The sequence below is a fragment of the Lissotriton helveticus genome, chromosome 7 (assembly GCF_964261635.1).
Source record: "Lissotriton helveticus chromosome 7, aLisHel1.1, whole genome shotgun sequence".
NCBI classification, from domain to species: domain Eukaryota; kingdom Metazoa; phylum Chordata; class Amphibia; order Caudata; family Salamandridae; genus Lissotriton; species Lissotriton helveticus.
The window spans coordinates 1296166414-1296184692 of NC_136068.1; the positions used below are offsets into that span (position 1 = coordinate 1296166414).

Genomic DNA, 18279 nt, shown 5'->3' on the forward strand with positions numbered 1-18279 from the left:
CATCGTGTTCATTCTGTGCACCTATATATATATGTATAGCCTCCAACCCCCGTGTGGTGCCCACTTTAATAGTGGGCAATGCAATCCGGTGATGTCACTCTACTGCTGTCCTAATAATGCCCCAGAGTCGTCAGAGGTATCATCATCTCCTGCCTCGAAAGATCCTAGTAATGCGTTCCAATCTAAAGATATGGGGTTCTTCCGTAGCCCTCTACGCTCCTCCCGTTGCAGAGTCATGCCTTCGGCTTTCCCCCATCTCACCACCTCCGCCCTCCAAACCTCCGGGTCAGGTGGTCTAGGCGACTTCCATTTCATTGTTAAAGTACGCTTCGCCAGTAGCAGTGCTAGATCAGTGAAGCGGGAGCCAGCACTCCTCCGTCGCTCCACAGGGCACAGCCCCAGTAATGTGTATTCCAATGCGGTGTATGGCTTGGAGGGGACCAGTCTGGCTAGGGCACTATGTATTGTCGTCCAGTAATGGCCCAGTTTTGGGCATTCCCAGAACATGTGTATCAAATTGGCGTTCCCCGCACTACAGCGGGGGCATGTATCCGCTGCGGTAGGGAACATCGTGTGAATTCGGCTTGGTGTCAGATATGCTCTGTGCAGTATCATTAGTTGTATGAATTTGAATTTCGGATTTCTCGAAACTTTTTTCGGAAAAGCAAGTATTCTGTCCCATTCTTTGCCCCTGAACAGCCTCCCTACGTCTCCTTCCCAAGCATCCCTAAGTGTCTGTAATGAGATTGCCCTGCCCTCTCGTATGCCATGTGTTATCCATCTTGTGAGGTGGCTGCCCGTTCCCATGAGGTACTGCATTGTGACCAGCGGATTTGTGGGTGGTTCCGTCCCGTTTGGTGCCCACCTTTGCGTGATATATTGGCGTACCCCGGCATGTAATAAAAATGATCCGCCTCGTGTGTGGTGAGTATCACGAAAGTCCTCAAACGGTAGGACCCTACCATCTGTGAAGAAGTCCCCGACCTGTGTTATTCCATCCTCCCTCCATTCCAGCAGCCTTTGGTTTGAAAGCGGTCTCAGTCCCACCGGGAGACCGAGTAGTGGAATCGTGGGGGCATAGGAGGTCGTGCGGGACGTATATCTTACTGCCTTCCTCCAATATGCTATCGCAAGTTTAAGTAGGGGAGGAGCCGATCTGGGGATGTCCGCTCCTGGCAGCAACAGGGTATGTACTCTCCCTCTGTTCCAGTCCGCTTCAGTGACATTGATTTCGTGTAGGTTCCTTCCGGCCACCCAATAGGCGAGCCATTGCAGCTGGCAGGCGAAGTTGTAGGCTTGCATGTCCGGCACCCCCATGCCGCCTGCCACGGTGGGAAGCTGCAGTCTGGCTAGGCTAATCCGTCGCCTTCCCGTGCCCCACACCAGTTCTGTCAGAATGGTATTCAGCAGTTTGAACGTGGATACGGGGATCAAGAATGGCATGCTCGTGAAGTAATAAAGTAGTCGGGGGAGTACCACCATTTTGGAGATAGCCACCCTGCCCGATACTGACAGTGGTAATGCCGTCCAGAATTGCACTTGCGATTTCAACGCCGTGATCGCTCTCCCTAGGTTACCATCTAGCATATCCCTCGCATGTCTATAGATCTGTATCCCAAGGTAGCGGAAGGTCGTTTCCGCCATTTGGAATGTGTGTGGCGCAAAGGGCATTTGTGTTTCCGCCTCTGTCGCCGAGAAGTAGAACCCGTAAGATTTCGGTTCACTTATAGAGAGTCCTGATATCGAGCGGAAGGTTTCGAATATGCTAGGGATAGGGTCCAGTCCCCCTCTCTTATCCCCAATGTATAGAATAATATCATATGCCGATACAATGTGCTGTACTCCGTCCCTAAATATGCCCCTGAGGTGTGTTAGTCCCCGGAGTTTGCAGAGCAGCGGCTCTAGGGCTAGTATGAACAGCAGTGGGGATAGTGGGCATCCCTGCCTGGTACCCCTGGCTATATTTAGTTGTGTCGATATGCACCTATTCGTGCGGACCCGGGCCGTTGGTCGGGTGTACAACAATTGAACCCATGCGACATATGCGGGCGGTATCCCGAATCGCGTAAGAGTCGCCAACATGTACTCCCACCTGATGGAGTCGAAGGCCTGCTTCAGGTCTAGAGAGATACAACCTTCCCTACCCATTGCCTCTGAGCCGCCTAGCATTATTTGGCTAAGCCTCCGCAGGTTCATGGCAGTGCTCCTGCCCGGCACAAAGCCGCATTGGTCTGGGTGTATATGCCTAGGTATATGCTGCGCTAGCCTTGTTGCCAGTATCTTGCTCAGTATTTTATAGTCCGTGTTTAATAACGATAGTGGTCTATAATTAGCTAAGTGCGTGCTGTTTCTACCCGGCTTCAATAAGGACACTATTAGGGCCTGGAGTGACGTCTGCGGCAGCCCCTGCGCTTGTAATGCTTCACGGTACACTACAAGGAGGTGCGGGGCTAGGAGATCAATAAAAGCCCCGTAAAATTCGGCTGGAAGACCGTCCGTGCCCGGCGTTTTATTTCGCGGTAGTGTACGTATAGCCTGGCGAATTTCCGCCAGCGTAAGGGGGCGGGCCAATTCCTTGCTCTGATGTGTAGTGAGACGGGGCAGGTCCAACCCCTCCATAAACTCCTCGAATACTGTTTCTGTTAGTGGTCTGTGTGGGCCATAGAGGGTCTCATAGTATTCCCGAAACGCGTTGTTAATACCCATTTGTGTGTTGCCACTCTCATGATGAGGGCCAAAGTCTGGACACTGCATGTGTCTGTGTCAGTTACTGCACAAAGCGATCCTTTAATGGCATTGTGTCTTTTAATGCATGTATTTGTGTCAACGACTTTGTGAGCGCTCATTAGCTGGTCCTTTTTTAATTCAAAAGCTTTCTTTACAGTGTGCAGCTGCCTGCAAATGTGTACTCATTACAGAGCGTTGGTGCACAGTCCTCAACTTATTTTCTGCTCTGTGTGTGTTGGGGCTCTGTGTGTGTTGGGGCTCTGTCTGTGTGGCTAGCTTTTTTTGTAGGTGGCTCTATGTGTGGGTGGCTCTGTGTGGGTGTGGCTCTCTGTGTGTGTGCGTGTGGATGCAAATGCAATAGGTCTCGCATTTGCGAGAGATTAAGCTATTGGCATTGTAAATGACAATGCCATTTATTTATAGGTTTTCAAAACCAACACATAAATAAAAAAAATTGTCATTTACAATGCCAATAGCTCTAACTTTTACAAAGGCGAAACCGTTGCATTGTAAATGCTTGTTGCTCTTGCCATTAAGCCACTCACTATCAAGTTAAGAGAGGGAAGAACGTAGGCTATCCCTCTTACAGACAGCATACACATGATATCCCTGTACACCAATGACATATATAAGAGATTACAGCAAGGATCATTCAAGATTGGGTCAGATCCTTAAAGAGTTTTGCACAACCCCCGGCCTCCGTTAACTGCTCAAAATTGTGCTCATTTTCAATCTACCCTAGTGCAATACCAATTGCCGTGAGCCTAGAAACCAATGCCATTAGGTAAGAAGGGACCTCCTTCTGCTACCAAGGCATCATAATCTATCACTCTGAGCAATACCTTCTTGATGGTAACCTCTTTAAGGCTATGACTGCTCACATAACACAAGTAGTTTTTTGGAGAATGCACCCCCTCTCACCCGTAAAGCAAAGTACGTTATCCAAGATGGTTATCCTGCCTCTTTTATTATATTATTTACCAATCTTCCGATAGTTCTCTCAAAGAAAAGAAGTGGATTCCTTACGGAGGGAACTAGTTTAACACACATGGCCAAGGAAGAGTTGCCCTAGCTAAATTACGCTTACAGGTGGAACTAGAGGGCCTGAGAGCCACAAACATCAAATACTATTATTGAGTGCCCCAGTTACAGTAGCTGTGCTGCTGGCTCTTGGGCTCTCGTTAGAGTAAACCTGTGCAAGAGGTAGACCCCTGCGTCTTGAGGACAACATAGACTGCAGCTACCAGACCAACAATCAAGCCCCCGCCTCGCTTATTATTGATGACTTTGAGCTGAAAGATGAAAAGCTTTTCAGTTACAAAGTCCTTTATCCACATCGCCCTGGCCATCCCACTACTCAGCCTCCCAAAACACTGACTGCAAAGCAACACTGGTGACGTGAAGCATTGGACTGACGCCAGAATAACTAGAGTAAGCAATTTATTCCAAGATGGACATCCCTCAACCTTTAATTGTTTATGTGAAGAGTTCTCTGACTATATAATGCCCTCCAACACCACACACATACATTACTACAACCCCTGCAAGATGAATGGGAACTCAAAATAGGGAGCGATCTACATAGCATAGTCAGCCAGAGCAATAGCATGCAGTATCGCGCAATGTTATTTTCAAATTCATGCAATTTAACATCTTACATAGAGCTTACCTATCCCGAGACGCAATCAACAAACTGTTCCCTAATGCCTGCGCTTCTTGTCCGTGATGCAAAGTAGAGTCTGCCAGATTTCAACACATGCTATAGTCCTGCCCCTTCTTGAAAACCTACTGGTCAAACGTCATAAACTGGCTAGCTTCCACCACTAGACAAGTCATCCCACTTGACTGGGAAATGTGTGTCCCAGGGATGTAGAGAAATACAAAACAAATAAAATAACTGCCTCCTTTCTGGACCTTGCCCTGCTCATAGCCAAACGTGCAAATTACCATGAACTGGAAAATAAATCTACCCCCGCAACATACCTTTCATGGCGCCAAGGGGTTATTAAATGAGCCGAAGCCGAAAGCAAGCCCCTACACAGGGAAAAAGCCAGAGGCCTACACAGACTCTTAAGGAAGCATCCAGAGATGACACACTACCTTCATAGATCCCTCTCTATCCTCTGTCGACCCCCTGCTTAGCTCACAGCTTTCATGACGACCACATTCCCACATGGAAACTGATATAGTTGGTACACATTTCCCAGATGACAGCCCAGCCAGTTCGCTTCCAAATAACAAATAGGTTGAAATGTAATCCTCTTTAACCCCTTTCCTACAAAGGGGCCCCTTTCCCGTATATCCATTCCCCAGCCATCCTCTCAGTCCTGCTGCACCCTACTGATTCAAATGCTAATCTCAATCCACATTGTACCCATTGGCACTCGTTTGCCATCTGTAGCTAAGTTTATATTTCACAATTAGGGTATTTGATCACAACGACCTGACCAAGACCCCTTCTTCCTCCTAGATGTATCACATCCCTAGGTCAATCTATAATGTCTATACAAAACAGCTTACAGTCATTGTTTCTGTTAAGCAGTCTGCATTGATACTAATGTAATTTCTAGCTGTAGCACTATGACATAGCATTACTTAAATTTGCAATTTTGTAATCTTTCCTCTTCCCCATCAACTCTTCGAGGGGACCCTACAGTAGTGTAAACCACTATTTAATTATCCAACACAGGCTGGATTTTTACATTACATGTATTTATAATGCAAAGCCTATGCAGATAATTTTTGGTGTAAAGTGTGAACGCCCAAATGGGAACCCAGGTATTGAGGTTCCCAAGTAAACAGTTGAGTACGAAACCATATCTGCTTCTTCCTCCTCAGGCAGGGATACCTTGCCGTTTATGAGGCAGCTCTTCTGTGTGCCACTGCCGCCTTAATGTTCTCCGCTTTCTTTTTGCTGCTATTTCACACAAGGCGAGCATTTGTAATGCTTGCCACTCAGTTAGACACACACAGCGTGTTATGTAGGCAGTGGGGGGAAACCAGAATGGAACAGTGTAGTCCACTCAAGTCTCATCCTAACCCCCACTCTCCCTTCAAATATGAAGAGAAGGGACATGAATTTATTACAGAACAGGGAGATTTCACCTAATGTCTAACCGCATGCGCGCTAGTGGGCTTTCCCGCTGCGCGCTGGATTTTTAAAAACCCACGTTACGTGACAAAGCCAGCTTGTCATGCGAGTAGCGCAGGTAACGCCCATGACGAGCTGGCTTTGTCATGCGCACTGAAGGGGTTAAAGAACTATTTCTGGTAACCCACTTTATAAGACCATAAAACAAATGAAGAACTGCATTAACTCATTTAATAGCCTACACACATGACAACCAACAGGGGTTCCAGACCTTGATAGCAGAAGCCAGGGAAAACATAAGGAGGCCGCAAATACACAACTGATTGTGAAACTCAGTACGCAGAATGCTCATGCTTACCTGAATGCTGTTAGTTTTGTCCATTGTTTTACATATCTCTGCTTCTGTTGAAGCCAGCTGACGTTCAGTTTCCATTAGTTTTTCGCGTACGTTTTTCTAGAAACAAATGAACATATTAGGATAACATCTATGTCTGTTTTTACCAATTCCTCTACCCCTCTCTCACCCTCCACCTACAATTCAGATCTTTCATGCCAATGAGAGGGTTAGTGACAGGGATCTTGTACGTATTCTCAGATCAATGGATTACCGGCTCACTCCAAGATCCATGGACTAGGCAATCATATCACAAACCCATTCATCATGCTCAGAGTTCCAAATTTGGGTACTATGCAGCAATTCCCTGCTTCACTGATCCTGCAGCTACAGCCAGATTCATGGATAACTGAGAAGTCTAAACCACATCTCTGACAATGCTGCCAAACTGTGCATGTTGTGCTGTTTGCTAAACTTCTAAGACTGCCTCGCTGGCCACCCTCACTTCTTCTTAACCTTGCTTATAGCCCCAATCCTTTAGTAGCAAACCAACTCTTATCCGATCCTCTTTCTCAGCTAGTCTACTCCATACACAGACACTCCTGCCTTACCTTGATTTACAACTATCTAGACTCACTCACACCCTATGAAGTCTGATCCCACAATCACTGGCAATCCCTGCATCCATGCACCCATCTTCCCAAACCACCCTATTCACTTGTGAAATCATGTAAAAAATCAAGAGTTGCTACATAGGTGCAAAAATGTAAAAATAATTGAGCCTTTTAACCAATACTTTGTGGAATGCAGCATTTTGTAAGCATTTCTCTGGTTTGTCTTCCTATTCAGCTCCAAACAAACAAGTGACCGGGCGAGCGCCTATTTAAACTTTTTTGTACGTTTCGAATAATTCCATTTAGATAGTGCTTTGCACTGCGCAGGTTACTGTTTCGGAGCACTGCGAAGCACACCGGCATACAAAAAAAAATCTAAATACAGGATTAGAGAGGTCAATGGACCTATTGCAAAATGTATAGTTTTCATAACGCAGAGTGGTGCCTCTGAAATGCAGCTAGAACTGGAAGAATCAGACCCGTCTGCAACAGTTGGCAGGTGACTGAGGAGCTCCAAGCTGCCTGGAAGTTTGCTTTCTCAAGAGAGCAAATTCAAGGTTGAAGCACTGTAAAATGTTGGCAAAAGCGATATCTGCTGCGTTTTTCTTCATTGACATCCATGGACCTTCAATTCTCAGCATGAAAGCACAATACATACACACCGACCTGTCGTGTCGTTATGCCTGACCCTGGCATCCAGACAGGACAGACAAGACAGGAAAAGGCGGGTTCAGGGAGGAGGCGGAGGAGGAAGGAGCAGATTGTATGGAGACGCGGTAAAATTAAGACGAGCAGAAAGAGCTCCTGCGTCTTCTTGGGGGCCCAATTTATGAAACTGGCGACGAGGGTGGGATCACCGACCCACTGCACCTGCCCCCCCCCCACAACTGCCGCGGCATGAGAAGAGCGTGCGGCTGAAGACGCGCTGCAGAACACTCTGGCAGCTGATTGTCAGCGCGAGCACTGGGCTGACTCGTTGAAGCGGCCTGCGACCTGGAGAGCGCGACCCCAGACGCCTGCCAAGACAAAATAAGGGTGAGTCCAGCCAAATAACTAACCCTGAAAACAAATGAAGAGCCAAGTCATTCAGTAGGAGTGAAACATTCACGTCCCTCCGGCGGCCATTTTGGAACCAGGCACAGTGCATAGGGAAACAGTGGACCCTATCACGTCGACCATCTTAGGGTCAGGCAATTTACAAAGAACCTTAAAAAACCTGCAAATTTTGCGGACTGGAAGCCCCCACGGTCTTCTGAAGTCACATTCTCACTCATTATGTCAGTGGAGGCTGATTCCACGCAGTCAGCAGCCACTGGGTCCACCCAAAATGCCCTGCAACTTGGGCCGGTGCTCATGGGAGTACCTTTCCTGCGCCCACCCAAGCCCCTAACGCTGACATCTGGGAACAGCATGGGGCCCAAATGGAAAAGCTGGGCTGAAGATTTTGAAGATTTCATGACGGGGTCGCAAGTTCGTGATCCCAATCAGAAACTCATAGCCCTGCGCAATCTAGTGGGAAAAGACATTGCGCAAATCAAAGAACTACCGGCCGCTAATACAGCGTCCTACGACGATGTGAAAGAAGCACTAGATAGGAAGTTCCTCCACAAACGGAACCTAGACTATGAACGTTACACGTTCAATCTCGCCTCCCAAGAAAAGGAGGAGTCAATGAGTGACTTCATCGCCCGCATCAGGCGTCTCGCCCGATACTGCGAATTCAACAAATTCAACACCGAAGATGCACTCCGTTTGCGCATCATTGAGGGATGACAATCAGAATCACTACGTCGTTGACTACTAAAAATGCACTACACTCTCGAGGAGATAGAAGAACTCACCCGCATCAATGATCAAGCGGAAAACACGCAAAAAAGATGGAGGCTAGCAAAACTGAGAAAAGAGAACAAGCTCTTCGAGTACAGTCCCACACCGACTCGAGGCGCTGCTCTGACCGTCACACATCTGGAAGACACGCAAGAACCCATCAGGCAACCTCTCCTCGCAGCCGGACCCGAAACAGCCAACCTAGGAGAAAATCATCGCAATGTTATCGGTGTGGCAAAGATTACCCTCACACGGGCCAATGCCCTGCAGTTGGTCAACAGTGCCGTTGATGCAGAAGAGAAAATCACTTTGATGCTGTCTGCCAAACTCGGCGCTCGGAGGTAAAACAGACCAGACAGAACACGGAATCACGTCACCACGCCAAAGCTGTACAGGGACGGAGAGATCGCTCCTCCAGCTCATCAAGGTCAAGCGCTCAATCAGTAAACTCCTACAGATCCCAGCAGTCGATATCCAGAGAATCAGCTTCTCTCACTCCTATATCACAAGACAGTGATGAATACGTGTGCATGGTGGCAGACCCAGATAGACTGAAAAACTATCCACCGCTAGATTCAAATAGGAGACCACTCCGCCAAGTTTGTAATAGATACAGGCGCATCACTTAACTACATCTGTACCACAGAATATTAGAGTATGAATTCCAAACCGAAACTAGAACCAGCGGCAGTGCGAGTCTACAAGTGGATGTCCAGAAAACCACTACCGTGTCTAGGTCAGTTCGGCACCACACTGACGTACAAAGACCGACAAATCCAAGCAAATATTCATGTGATTGAAGGCCCTGAAGCAGCAGACTGCCTTCTCAGCTTGCCAACAGCAGAACGTCTGAAGCTAATCGAAATCCTATACAAGGTGGATGACTCGCCGGACATTGTCAACAAACTCCCGAAACTATTCAGCGGACTAGGAAAACTAACTCACTTCAAAGTCAAGCTACATATCAACGAACAAATAACACCAACAGCACAACATCACAGGAAGGTCCCATTCCATTTGCAACAGGCAGTAGATGACGAGCTGCAAGACCTACTAAGGGCGGACTACATAGAGCGATCAACATGACCCACTTCATGGGTGTCACCAGTCGTGGTTGTGCCCAAGAGAGGTCATGACAACAAGGTACGCCTGTGTGTGAACATGCGAGCCCCGAATACAGCTATCGAGAGAGAGCGACACCCAGGACCCTACATCAGAGATATGATCATGCGCCTAAACGGAGCGACAGTCTTCTCGAAATTGGATCTTAACAAAGGGTATCACCAATTAGAATTACATGAGAAGTAGAGATACATTACCAAGTTCACCACTCATCAAGGCCTCTTCAGATAAAAACGTCTCAACTTCAGAATCTCCTCGGCAGCCGAGATTTTTCAGGAGGCCATCCGGCGGGTGATTCAAGACATCCCAAACGCATTTAACTACAGCAACGACATCTTGGTTTTCGGGGAGAATCAGAAAGAACATGACAAAGCACTTGATCGGGTATGTCATGCCCTCCTCAATGCCAACCTCACACTCAACCAAGACAAGTGCGAGATTCACAAGTCAACACTCAAATTTTACGGCCACATCTTCTCAAAGGATGGCATGAGACCTGACCCGGAAAAAGTCTCTGCCTTTTCAGACACTCCACAACCACATGATGTCAGTGACTTCCGTTCATTTCTAGGGATGGCCAGCTACTGCGCCCGCTATATCAAAGACTACGCCACCATCAGCTACCCTCTCAGAGAACTAACACGTCAAGGACAGCAATTCCGACGGTCAGCCACTTGTGAACATGCTTTCAACAAGATCAAAAAGGGGGTGAGCACTGCATCAATCTAGCCTACTTCAACACCAAACGGAAGACCGAAATCACTGTGGACGCCAGCCCAGTGGGGTTAGGTGCAATCCTGGCACAATATGATGATGAAGCTGACAAATGCCAAATTGTCGCATACGCCAGTCGCAGCCTCACCGACACAGAAAAAGCCTACTCCCAACCGGAAAAAGTAAGCCTTGCGGTTGTGTGGGCGTGTAAACACTTTCATCTCTTCATCTATGGGAAACACTTCACGCTCATCACGGATCACCAGGTGCTAACAACCATCTTTGGTAACCCGCGTGCCAAGATGCCCCCACGGATTGAACGGTGGGGAATTTGCCTACAAGACTACACCTACATCATTATCCACAAACCGGGGAAGGTGGAAAACCCGGCAGACTACATGTCGCGGCATCCACAAACCCGAACACAAGTGCGACGTTCTGTGGTGGAGGAATACCTCCATTTTGTCATCGACTACGCCTGTCCACCGGCGGTCCCGCTAGAAGCCATCCGAGAAGTGTCCGCCCAAGATTTTACAATTTAAAACATTATGCACTGAATCCGCACCAACTCGTGGAGCACTTAGAAGACGCCCACCAAAATGAAGCTGTCAACACTCAAGAACTTGCAGCGTTCAAACACGTCCAAGAAGAACTATCTATCAGCACTGACGGACTACTACTGAGAGACAGAAGGATCGTGATCCCTCAACAGTTAAGACAAGGAATAGTCAACCTGGCACACAAAGGACACAGAGGAGTAGTGGCCACGAAGAAAGCGTTATGAGAACGCGTCTGGTTCCCGTCCCTCGACCAGATGGTGGAAGCCACACTCCAACACTGCACATCCTGCCAACTAGTGGGAAGAGATGAGCCACCAGCGCCACTGCAGATGTCGGACCTCCCAGACAGTGTATGGCAACAAGTAGCCATTGACTTCTTCGGCCCACTGAAATCAGGAAAATACATCGTCGTCATCATGGATGAGAACTCTCGTTTTCCCATTGTTCATCAAATCTCTTCTACCAAAGCAACAGCCGTCATACCTGTCATCGATGAAGCATTCACAGCCTGGGGAATACCCACGGTGGTAAAGACAGACAACGGGCCACCATTCAATGGACAAGAATTTGCAGAGTTTGCAAAACATCTGAACTTCAAACATCGGAAGATCACTCCTTTGTGGCCCCAGGCCAACAGGATGGTAGAACGTTTCATGGGAACAATCAAAAAGACCATACAACAAGCTGAACTGGCTCACCGCGACATTCAACCGGCACTAAATGAAGTGCTGCGAGCCTATCGGACCACGCCACACAGGACCACAAACCAATGTTCTGCCACTCTAATGCTTGGGCGAATTCCACGCACCCGGCTCCCAACTACCGATGCCATCACGCAATCTCGAGTCATAACCACATACCATGACACTTTAGTAGAACTTGATCACGCCAAGAAATCCAAAATGAAGGAATATGCTGATCACCAAAGACACGCAAAGACGTCCAACATCCGTGAAGGAGACTGGGTGCTGGTGAAACAGGACAAGAGAACCAAAGCAGACAGTCGCTACCTTGCACATCCCATGCAGGTCACAAGAAGAAAAGGGACCATGATCACTGCAGAGTCTGAGGGCAAGCGAACAACCAGAAACACTTCAAAAGGTGCAACGGACTAGTCAAGTCAAGAAAGAAACAGTGACCATGAGTATCGTCACGCAATGGAGTCTGACGACACAAGAGACAGGAGCAAGCCTGACCAGATACAAGCCTGCCGACCACGAAGAACAATCCGGAGACCTGTTCGGCTCATTGAAGAACTCTGAAATACAGTGAACACTTAAAATACAAAGGGGGGAGGTGTCGTTATGCCTGACCCTGGCATACAGACAGGACAGGCAAGACAGGAAAAGGCGGGGTCAGGGAGGAGACGGAGGAGGAAGGTGCAGATTGTATGGAGACGCAGTAAAATAAAAACGAGCAGAAAGAGCTTCAGAGTCCTGCGTCTTCTTGGGGGTCACATTTATGAAACAACCTCACATGATTTGTTAGCTGCAGACACTAACTAGCTTGACAAAAGGGTACTTGCTTTTCTTTGTTAATTAGAAAAGTTAAAATGCTACTTAATCAATAAATTCCAAAAAGCTGCTGGAGACATCCCAAATACGCTCTTTATAACAATATTTTAAAGACGTATTTATCTAACCATGTGCGATACTGCTTTCTCTAGCAATAACAATGTAACAGTTCAGAGAAAAGCAACACGTGAGCACGTCACCAGGGCAGCAGGGAGTTCAGAGTAGTAGCCAAAGACCCTGAATTTGGGAAAAATAAACTACTTGCGGTGGGGAGGAGGGAGGCTCGAGCACGGCTGGATCCCAAAACAGTGGCAAACTGGAGCTATGTTAATGGTTTATGCACCGATTCCCAGTACCATACTCTGGAACTGCCTCTGGTGTCAGTAGCTTCAGGGTGCTCTGATTAGAGAGCTGCTGTTTGTCCCTTATTGTTGTAACTGCATCGACATGTACAGTTCCCTGGATTTTTATGAATGGTTTTAGTATTCTCTGTATGTTTTATGTATTTATCCCAATAACGTGCTCTGATTCAGTTCACAGGCACTAGATACATCTAGGTTCACACCCATAGTTCTGTGGATCCTCAGCTATTCCGAAATCCTTATTTTAAGCACTTTTTATACAAACCATGGGATGGATAGTTGTTGCTCTATTGATAGATGCTACGGCTATTCTCAGCTCCACTGATTATTAATGTATACTTATATCGATGCAATAGGCATCTTACTCAAGCCATGGAATATGCGAGTATTTAGATAGCCATGGATCCTAGACCAATGAATAAGCACCTATATCTATATGCAATTATTTCGAGTCCACTGATTCTACATTTTTTCACAGAGGCACATATTCGGCAGCTATTTGCAGGTCAACAGATTCAGTGGCTATTTCTTTTGACAGCGCTGATAACCACACCACGGTGAAGTTGATACATGTACTCTTTGCTATTCTCCCGCACGCTGGTTCCTATGTCATTCTCAGGGGTATATAGACATAACCAATTGAGTCACTTTCTAGAGTGGAGGGACCAGCATGTGTCATTTTTAGGTCTAGCCTAGCACAGCGCGCATGTGCTGCTCTGCAAGGCATGCTGTATCTGGAATGTATGGTGGAAGAAACTCCCCTCTTTTCTATTGGTTTCTGTTAGCGCCCTTATTGAATGCCCACTTTTGTTTGGTGAATAGGGTAAATTAGTCCCGCCTTTTAGTGTTTTGGACCCTCGCAGGCGACTGCCCCTGTTGCGGAGGCATTATTTTCTTTTTTTATATATGTTAGTTCCTGCGCACTCTTTTTTCCATTTCGTCCGCTCATCAGCACAGCTTCACAGATGCAGCACTCTATGTTTTGGACATATCAATATTAGGGCAGCCTTCACTTTCGCTTCCGTCACCGCCTGTTTGTTTGTGGTTTTCCCCCATCCCTCCTCGTGCTAGGAGACATCCCCTACACTCCAAGCACAAACACAGCTGCGGGTTCTCATGGCAGAGAGACGTTGCACTGCGAATCCCCTTCCCCCAAGCCTGCCCCTACTTATTTAATGCAATCCGTCCCCCTACTTTTTTTTATTTAAAAAAAGCGTCCCAGGACGGCAGAAATAGCTAAGTCCTAGAGATAAGGCTCAGCCGTTAGGGTGACAGGCGGGAGGGCAGAGAAGGAAAAGGACCCTGTCTTTCCCTTCCTGCCCAGAAAAGACAACTGTCAGTGTTCACTTCCCCTGCTCTGCCACTGTTCCCAGTCTCTCTCGTTCTTCCTCTTAGTCCCGCTCTTTCTGTCTCTGTCTCGCTCCTCCTCACTTGCTGAAAATCGTGACTTTAAGAAACAGCTCTTACCCTCTCTTCCTCTCCTTTCCTTTATTCGTTCCCCTGTGAAATGGATCCAAAAACAGAAAAACACTTTTGCTGGAAATGTCGTCTTTTCTGACATTTTTCTATTCAAAAGTGCAGCCTCAGGGACAGAGAGGAAAAAAGGTTCAAAATACGAAAAATAAATAAATTAAAGAAAGCAAGATAGAGTGGTCGCAAAGAGGCCAGATTGGTTTTATTCACAACCACGCACATTAGCACCACTTTACAGAGTTTGCCAGTGAAGCGCTACTTTCATTTTCTCTTTGTAATACGTCGTTCAGTTATACATAATATTATCTTATTTAAATAAATAAGGCAACAAAATGCATATAATAACACTCTGTTATTATAACTCTGCAACATGCTGCACACAACCACACTACTCTACAACATAGTTTGGACACATTAGCAAACCCAATACGTCTGGCTAAGCACTTATAAGGTCCCAAAGGTGAGACTTATTGGCTATACCGATGCTTGTTTGGTATGCAGAGGTTACCATTAAAATGCCACGTTCAAGTGTGTTAAAAGTCCAGTGTGTTCAGCTCCTGAATGCAGTGACTCGGGCAAGCCAGGATGCAGGAAAACTGAGCATCATGCTCCTCCAGTGTGGAAATACTCCCTTGTTTTACACTTTCAGGCTGCAATCGTGTGTGTCGTTCTGGAATGAAGCATCCCATTTTCACTCTGTGGACCTAGAGGTCCCTGAAAGAATCCTAAAGGGTGCAACAATCTTAGGCTTGGTCGCTGGAAGCAGAGAGCCCTATCAGTCACTCTCCCAGGGGCAAAGACTACTCTGCGTCACGCATCCGGATTCAGAAACCAGGTTAATATCCAGGTCACCATATAGAGATCATAAGCTATGTATTCGGAGGCAATTATGCAATTCAGATGCACGCTTGCAATCATGCAATTCTTGCGACTATCTAAATTACCGAAAACTAATGCTAATAAGTATTTGGATCAAAACAAGTTGAATAGCTGTAGCTGTTATGCGACTGATTGATTATATGTTTATTATTTTTCTTTACATACATAATTAAATATACTTTGGGAGATTGCCAGCTAAAATGCAGCGTCAATATTTTAGAATATTACCGGATCCCACATTTTGTCCCACAAAATGTAATGGTGGAAACTTGTCTTTTGGTGTTATCTTTGTTATTTATTGCTTTTTAGGTTTTGTGGCATTGCCACACACATGTATTAATCAATCTTAACACCCTTTTAACGTATTTTTTTTACAGAACTTAATTAATGTTGTTGTCTTTGTGTGCTGGCATATGAATATGGATTTGTAGGCATTACGGTGGAAATGTCGGCATATGATGGGCAATTGATGGAGGGTGTGTGTGCTTGATGTTTGGGCTTTAGCTGGTGGGTGTTTTGTCGCATAATGATTGATGTATCATCAAGTTAGCAGTGGGTTTTAGGGTGTATTATGGTGGGTTTGTTGCAATATAATGGTGCATTGACATTACCAGCACCATTAAGCGTACCACCACCGTTATCACTGCCATCACTACCATTCCCACCGCCAACAGCATTACCACCACCATTAGATTTTAAATACAAGGTTTGCAGTAGTAAGATAAGACTGTAGCTAGTTAGTGACTGTTGTGATATGCAAGCCAAGGCATAACTTGTGGAAGGCAGTGTGAAGGGTATTCAAATGTCACCCTGATGCCATTGAAACGCCAGGAAGTACCCTTTGAGAAGTGAGGCATGGCTATAGTGAGACAGTTTCACACAACAGCAGTCTGAGGGAATAAGGATATACTTCTTCTTGAGGGCTACAACATGACAGTTTAGACCCTGTAACTCCAAGGAGCATAAGTACCCAGGTTGTAGCTTGTGCCCAATTAGTGTTTTTCCCCATTTCGGTGTACATAGGAAGGTCCTCCTTGAAAGGGAATCCTACTTTATACATGAAGACCATAGTGGAAGAGTGCAGAGTAATCTAAAGTGCTTTGTCTCTTTCAAACGCGGTACAAAAGGGGGTGGTAATGGACGGAGCATCTGAACCAATCAAACACTCACACCCAGTCAAAAGATCTGGGTTTAATCCATCACCGTTCTTTAGCCCACTCTGCCACCCCAGTTCAGACATGGCTATATGCAAATCAGTCTGACACTGTGCCTCATGGGAACAGTCCAGCCCCAACTGCCAAGCCATGCCTTCCCTGGACCGGAAACAAGCTTCCGAGAACCGGTTTCTGGCAGTACAGCCGTCTTCAGCCCGGCTTGCTTGAATCCAGTGGCAAAGTGAGCAAGGGACTCACGTCTGAGCATACCCTGCCACACTTATGGCAGGGTACCGCTTTTGGCCACCATTCGAATGTCCTGGTGGTCCGTTTCTTCAGTTCGCCGTAAGGAGGTGATGGGAATTGTTTTCGCGATACAAAAGGGGATGATGGACGGAGCGTTTGAACAAATCAAACACTCACCCCTTTTCGCACAAATTATATATATATATATATATATATATATATATATATATATGAACAGCAGACTAGAATGAAATTGCCTCAGAGCATTAAATATGTGATAAAAGTGCAAGTGTTTATATGAATAGTATGTTAGGCAGTGGACACGGCATTTCCCTGCACTCACTTTTCAGGCACAAGAGAGAACAAGGTGGTCGAGTCACACCGCCAGCAACAACATCATGCTTCGACCTTGGGTTCACTGTCACAGCAATTTTGAGGTTTGCTCTGCTCCATGACGGCCTTTACCCTGGTGTCGAATATTGCTAAAAACTTCACCATCCATACATTTAGTTGGATGTGCTCAGGGTTACATGCTGTGATGAGAGCCTGTCTGCATATTCCTATCGTGGCTTGCTGGAAAACCCTTGGTAGCATCTCTCTTTAATCAGGTAGCATTCTGGGGAAAATACAGGGGTCATGGCTCAAAGTCTCTTTCCCAGAGCCACACAATTTGCAGACTATTGCCCTGGTAATTTTTTAGCCAAGTGTTGGTTGAACACCTAGCTGGAGTTGCATTGTTTTATATGGTGCGCATACCCCTACTCAAAAACGGTTTGGCATTTAAAAGGCCTGTAGGTATTATTAACTTTCCAGGCATGAGCCCTATTCACCAAGGATGCTTAATCCTCTTGCAAGGAGCGGGATATGGTCATAAATTGTTTTATTTATTCGTTTGGTGACACCTGGGTATACCATAATTTGGAAGCTTGTAGTGATTGCTGTGCTTTTGCTAATGTGGGGCTAAATATGGACACGCGTTCTGTATATAATTCTTTCTGGGCATATAGCGCTTGAGAGTTTTCATCAGCATGTTTATATCTATGATACTTCTTGAGAAAAAGGGCTTTTTAATGTCGAAATTCCAAGCGCATTCGAATCTGCGAGGTGTAATTTGGAAGCTTATACACTGCCTCGTAGGCTTTGGCTAGTAATAGATCTAACACCCTGGACAACTTTCCCAGTATGATTTCACAGCTATAGGTGACCATTGGTAGACATTGTGAGAAAGTGTCCTCTTTCTACATGATTGCCCCCACTTTTTGCTGAATTGCTGATGTACTTTAACTAAGTGTGTCCTGGGCTTCTGCTAATCAGGTACCCAGGGCCAATGTTCTTTCCCTAAAACTGCACTGAAGCCTAAACCCAATTGGCATATCTGGCCACAGGTCAACCCCTGGTAAATGGTACCACAGATACCCAGGGCACTGTGACCAGAGAAGGCCTCTAAGGGCTGTAGCACTTATTGTGCCACCCTTAGAGGTCCTGTACCCTGACACTCACACACTGCCCTTGCAGGCTGCGTGTCTTGGTGCAGGGCAAAGTGAAGAGTCAACATGGCACACATCCATGTGTGCCATGCCTAAAACCCACTGCCCTGGCATAGATCAGTCACCCCTCTAGCTGGGTGCATTATACCAGTGGTGAGGGTACCAGTGCCTGAGC

At 46.5% G+C, this 18279-nt stretch overlaps 1 protein-coding gene across 1 annotated transcript in view; it reads right to left on the reverse strand.

Moving 5' to 3' along the window:
- Window positions 1-18279, reverse strand: part of TRIM65 (tripartite motif containing 65) — a 159452-nt gene that overhangs the window by 117239 nt on the left and 23934 nt on the right. The window contains exon 2 of the mRNA XM_078654553.1: window positions 6177-6272. Within this exon, the coding sequence (XP_078510679.1) occupies window positions 6177-6272 (96 nt within the window). The remainder of the gene's footprint in view (window positions 1-6176; window positions 6273-18279) is intronic.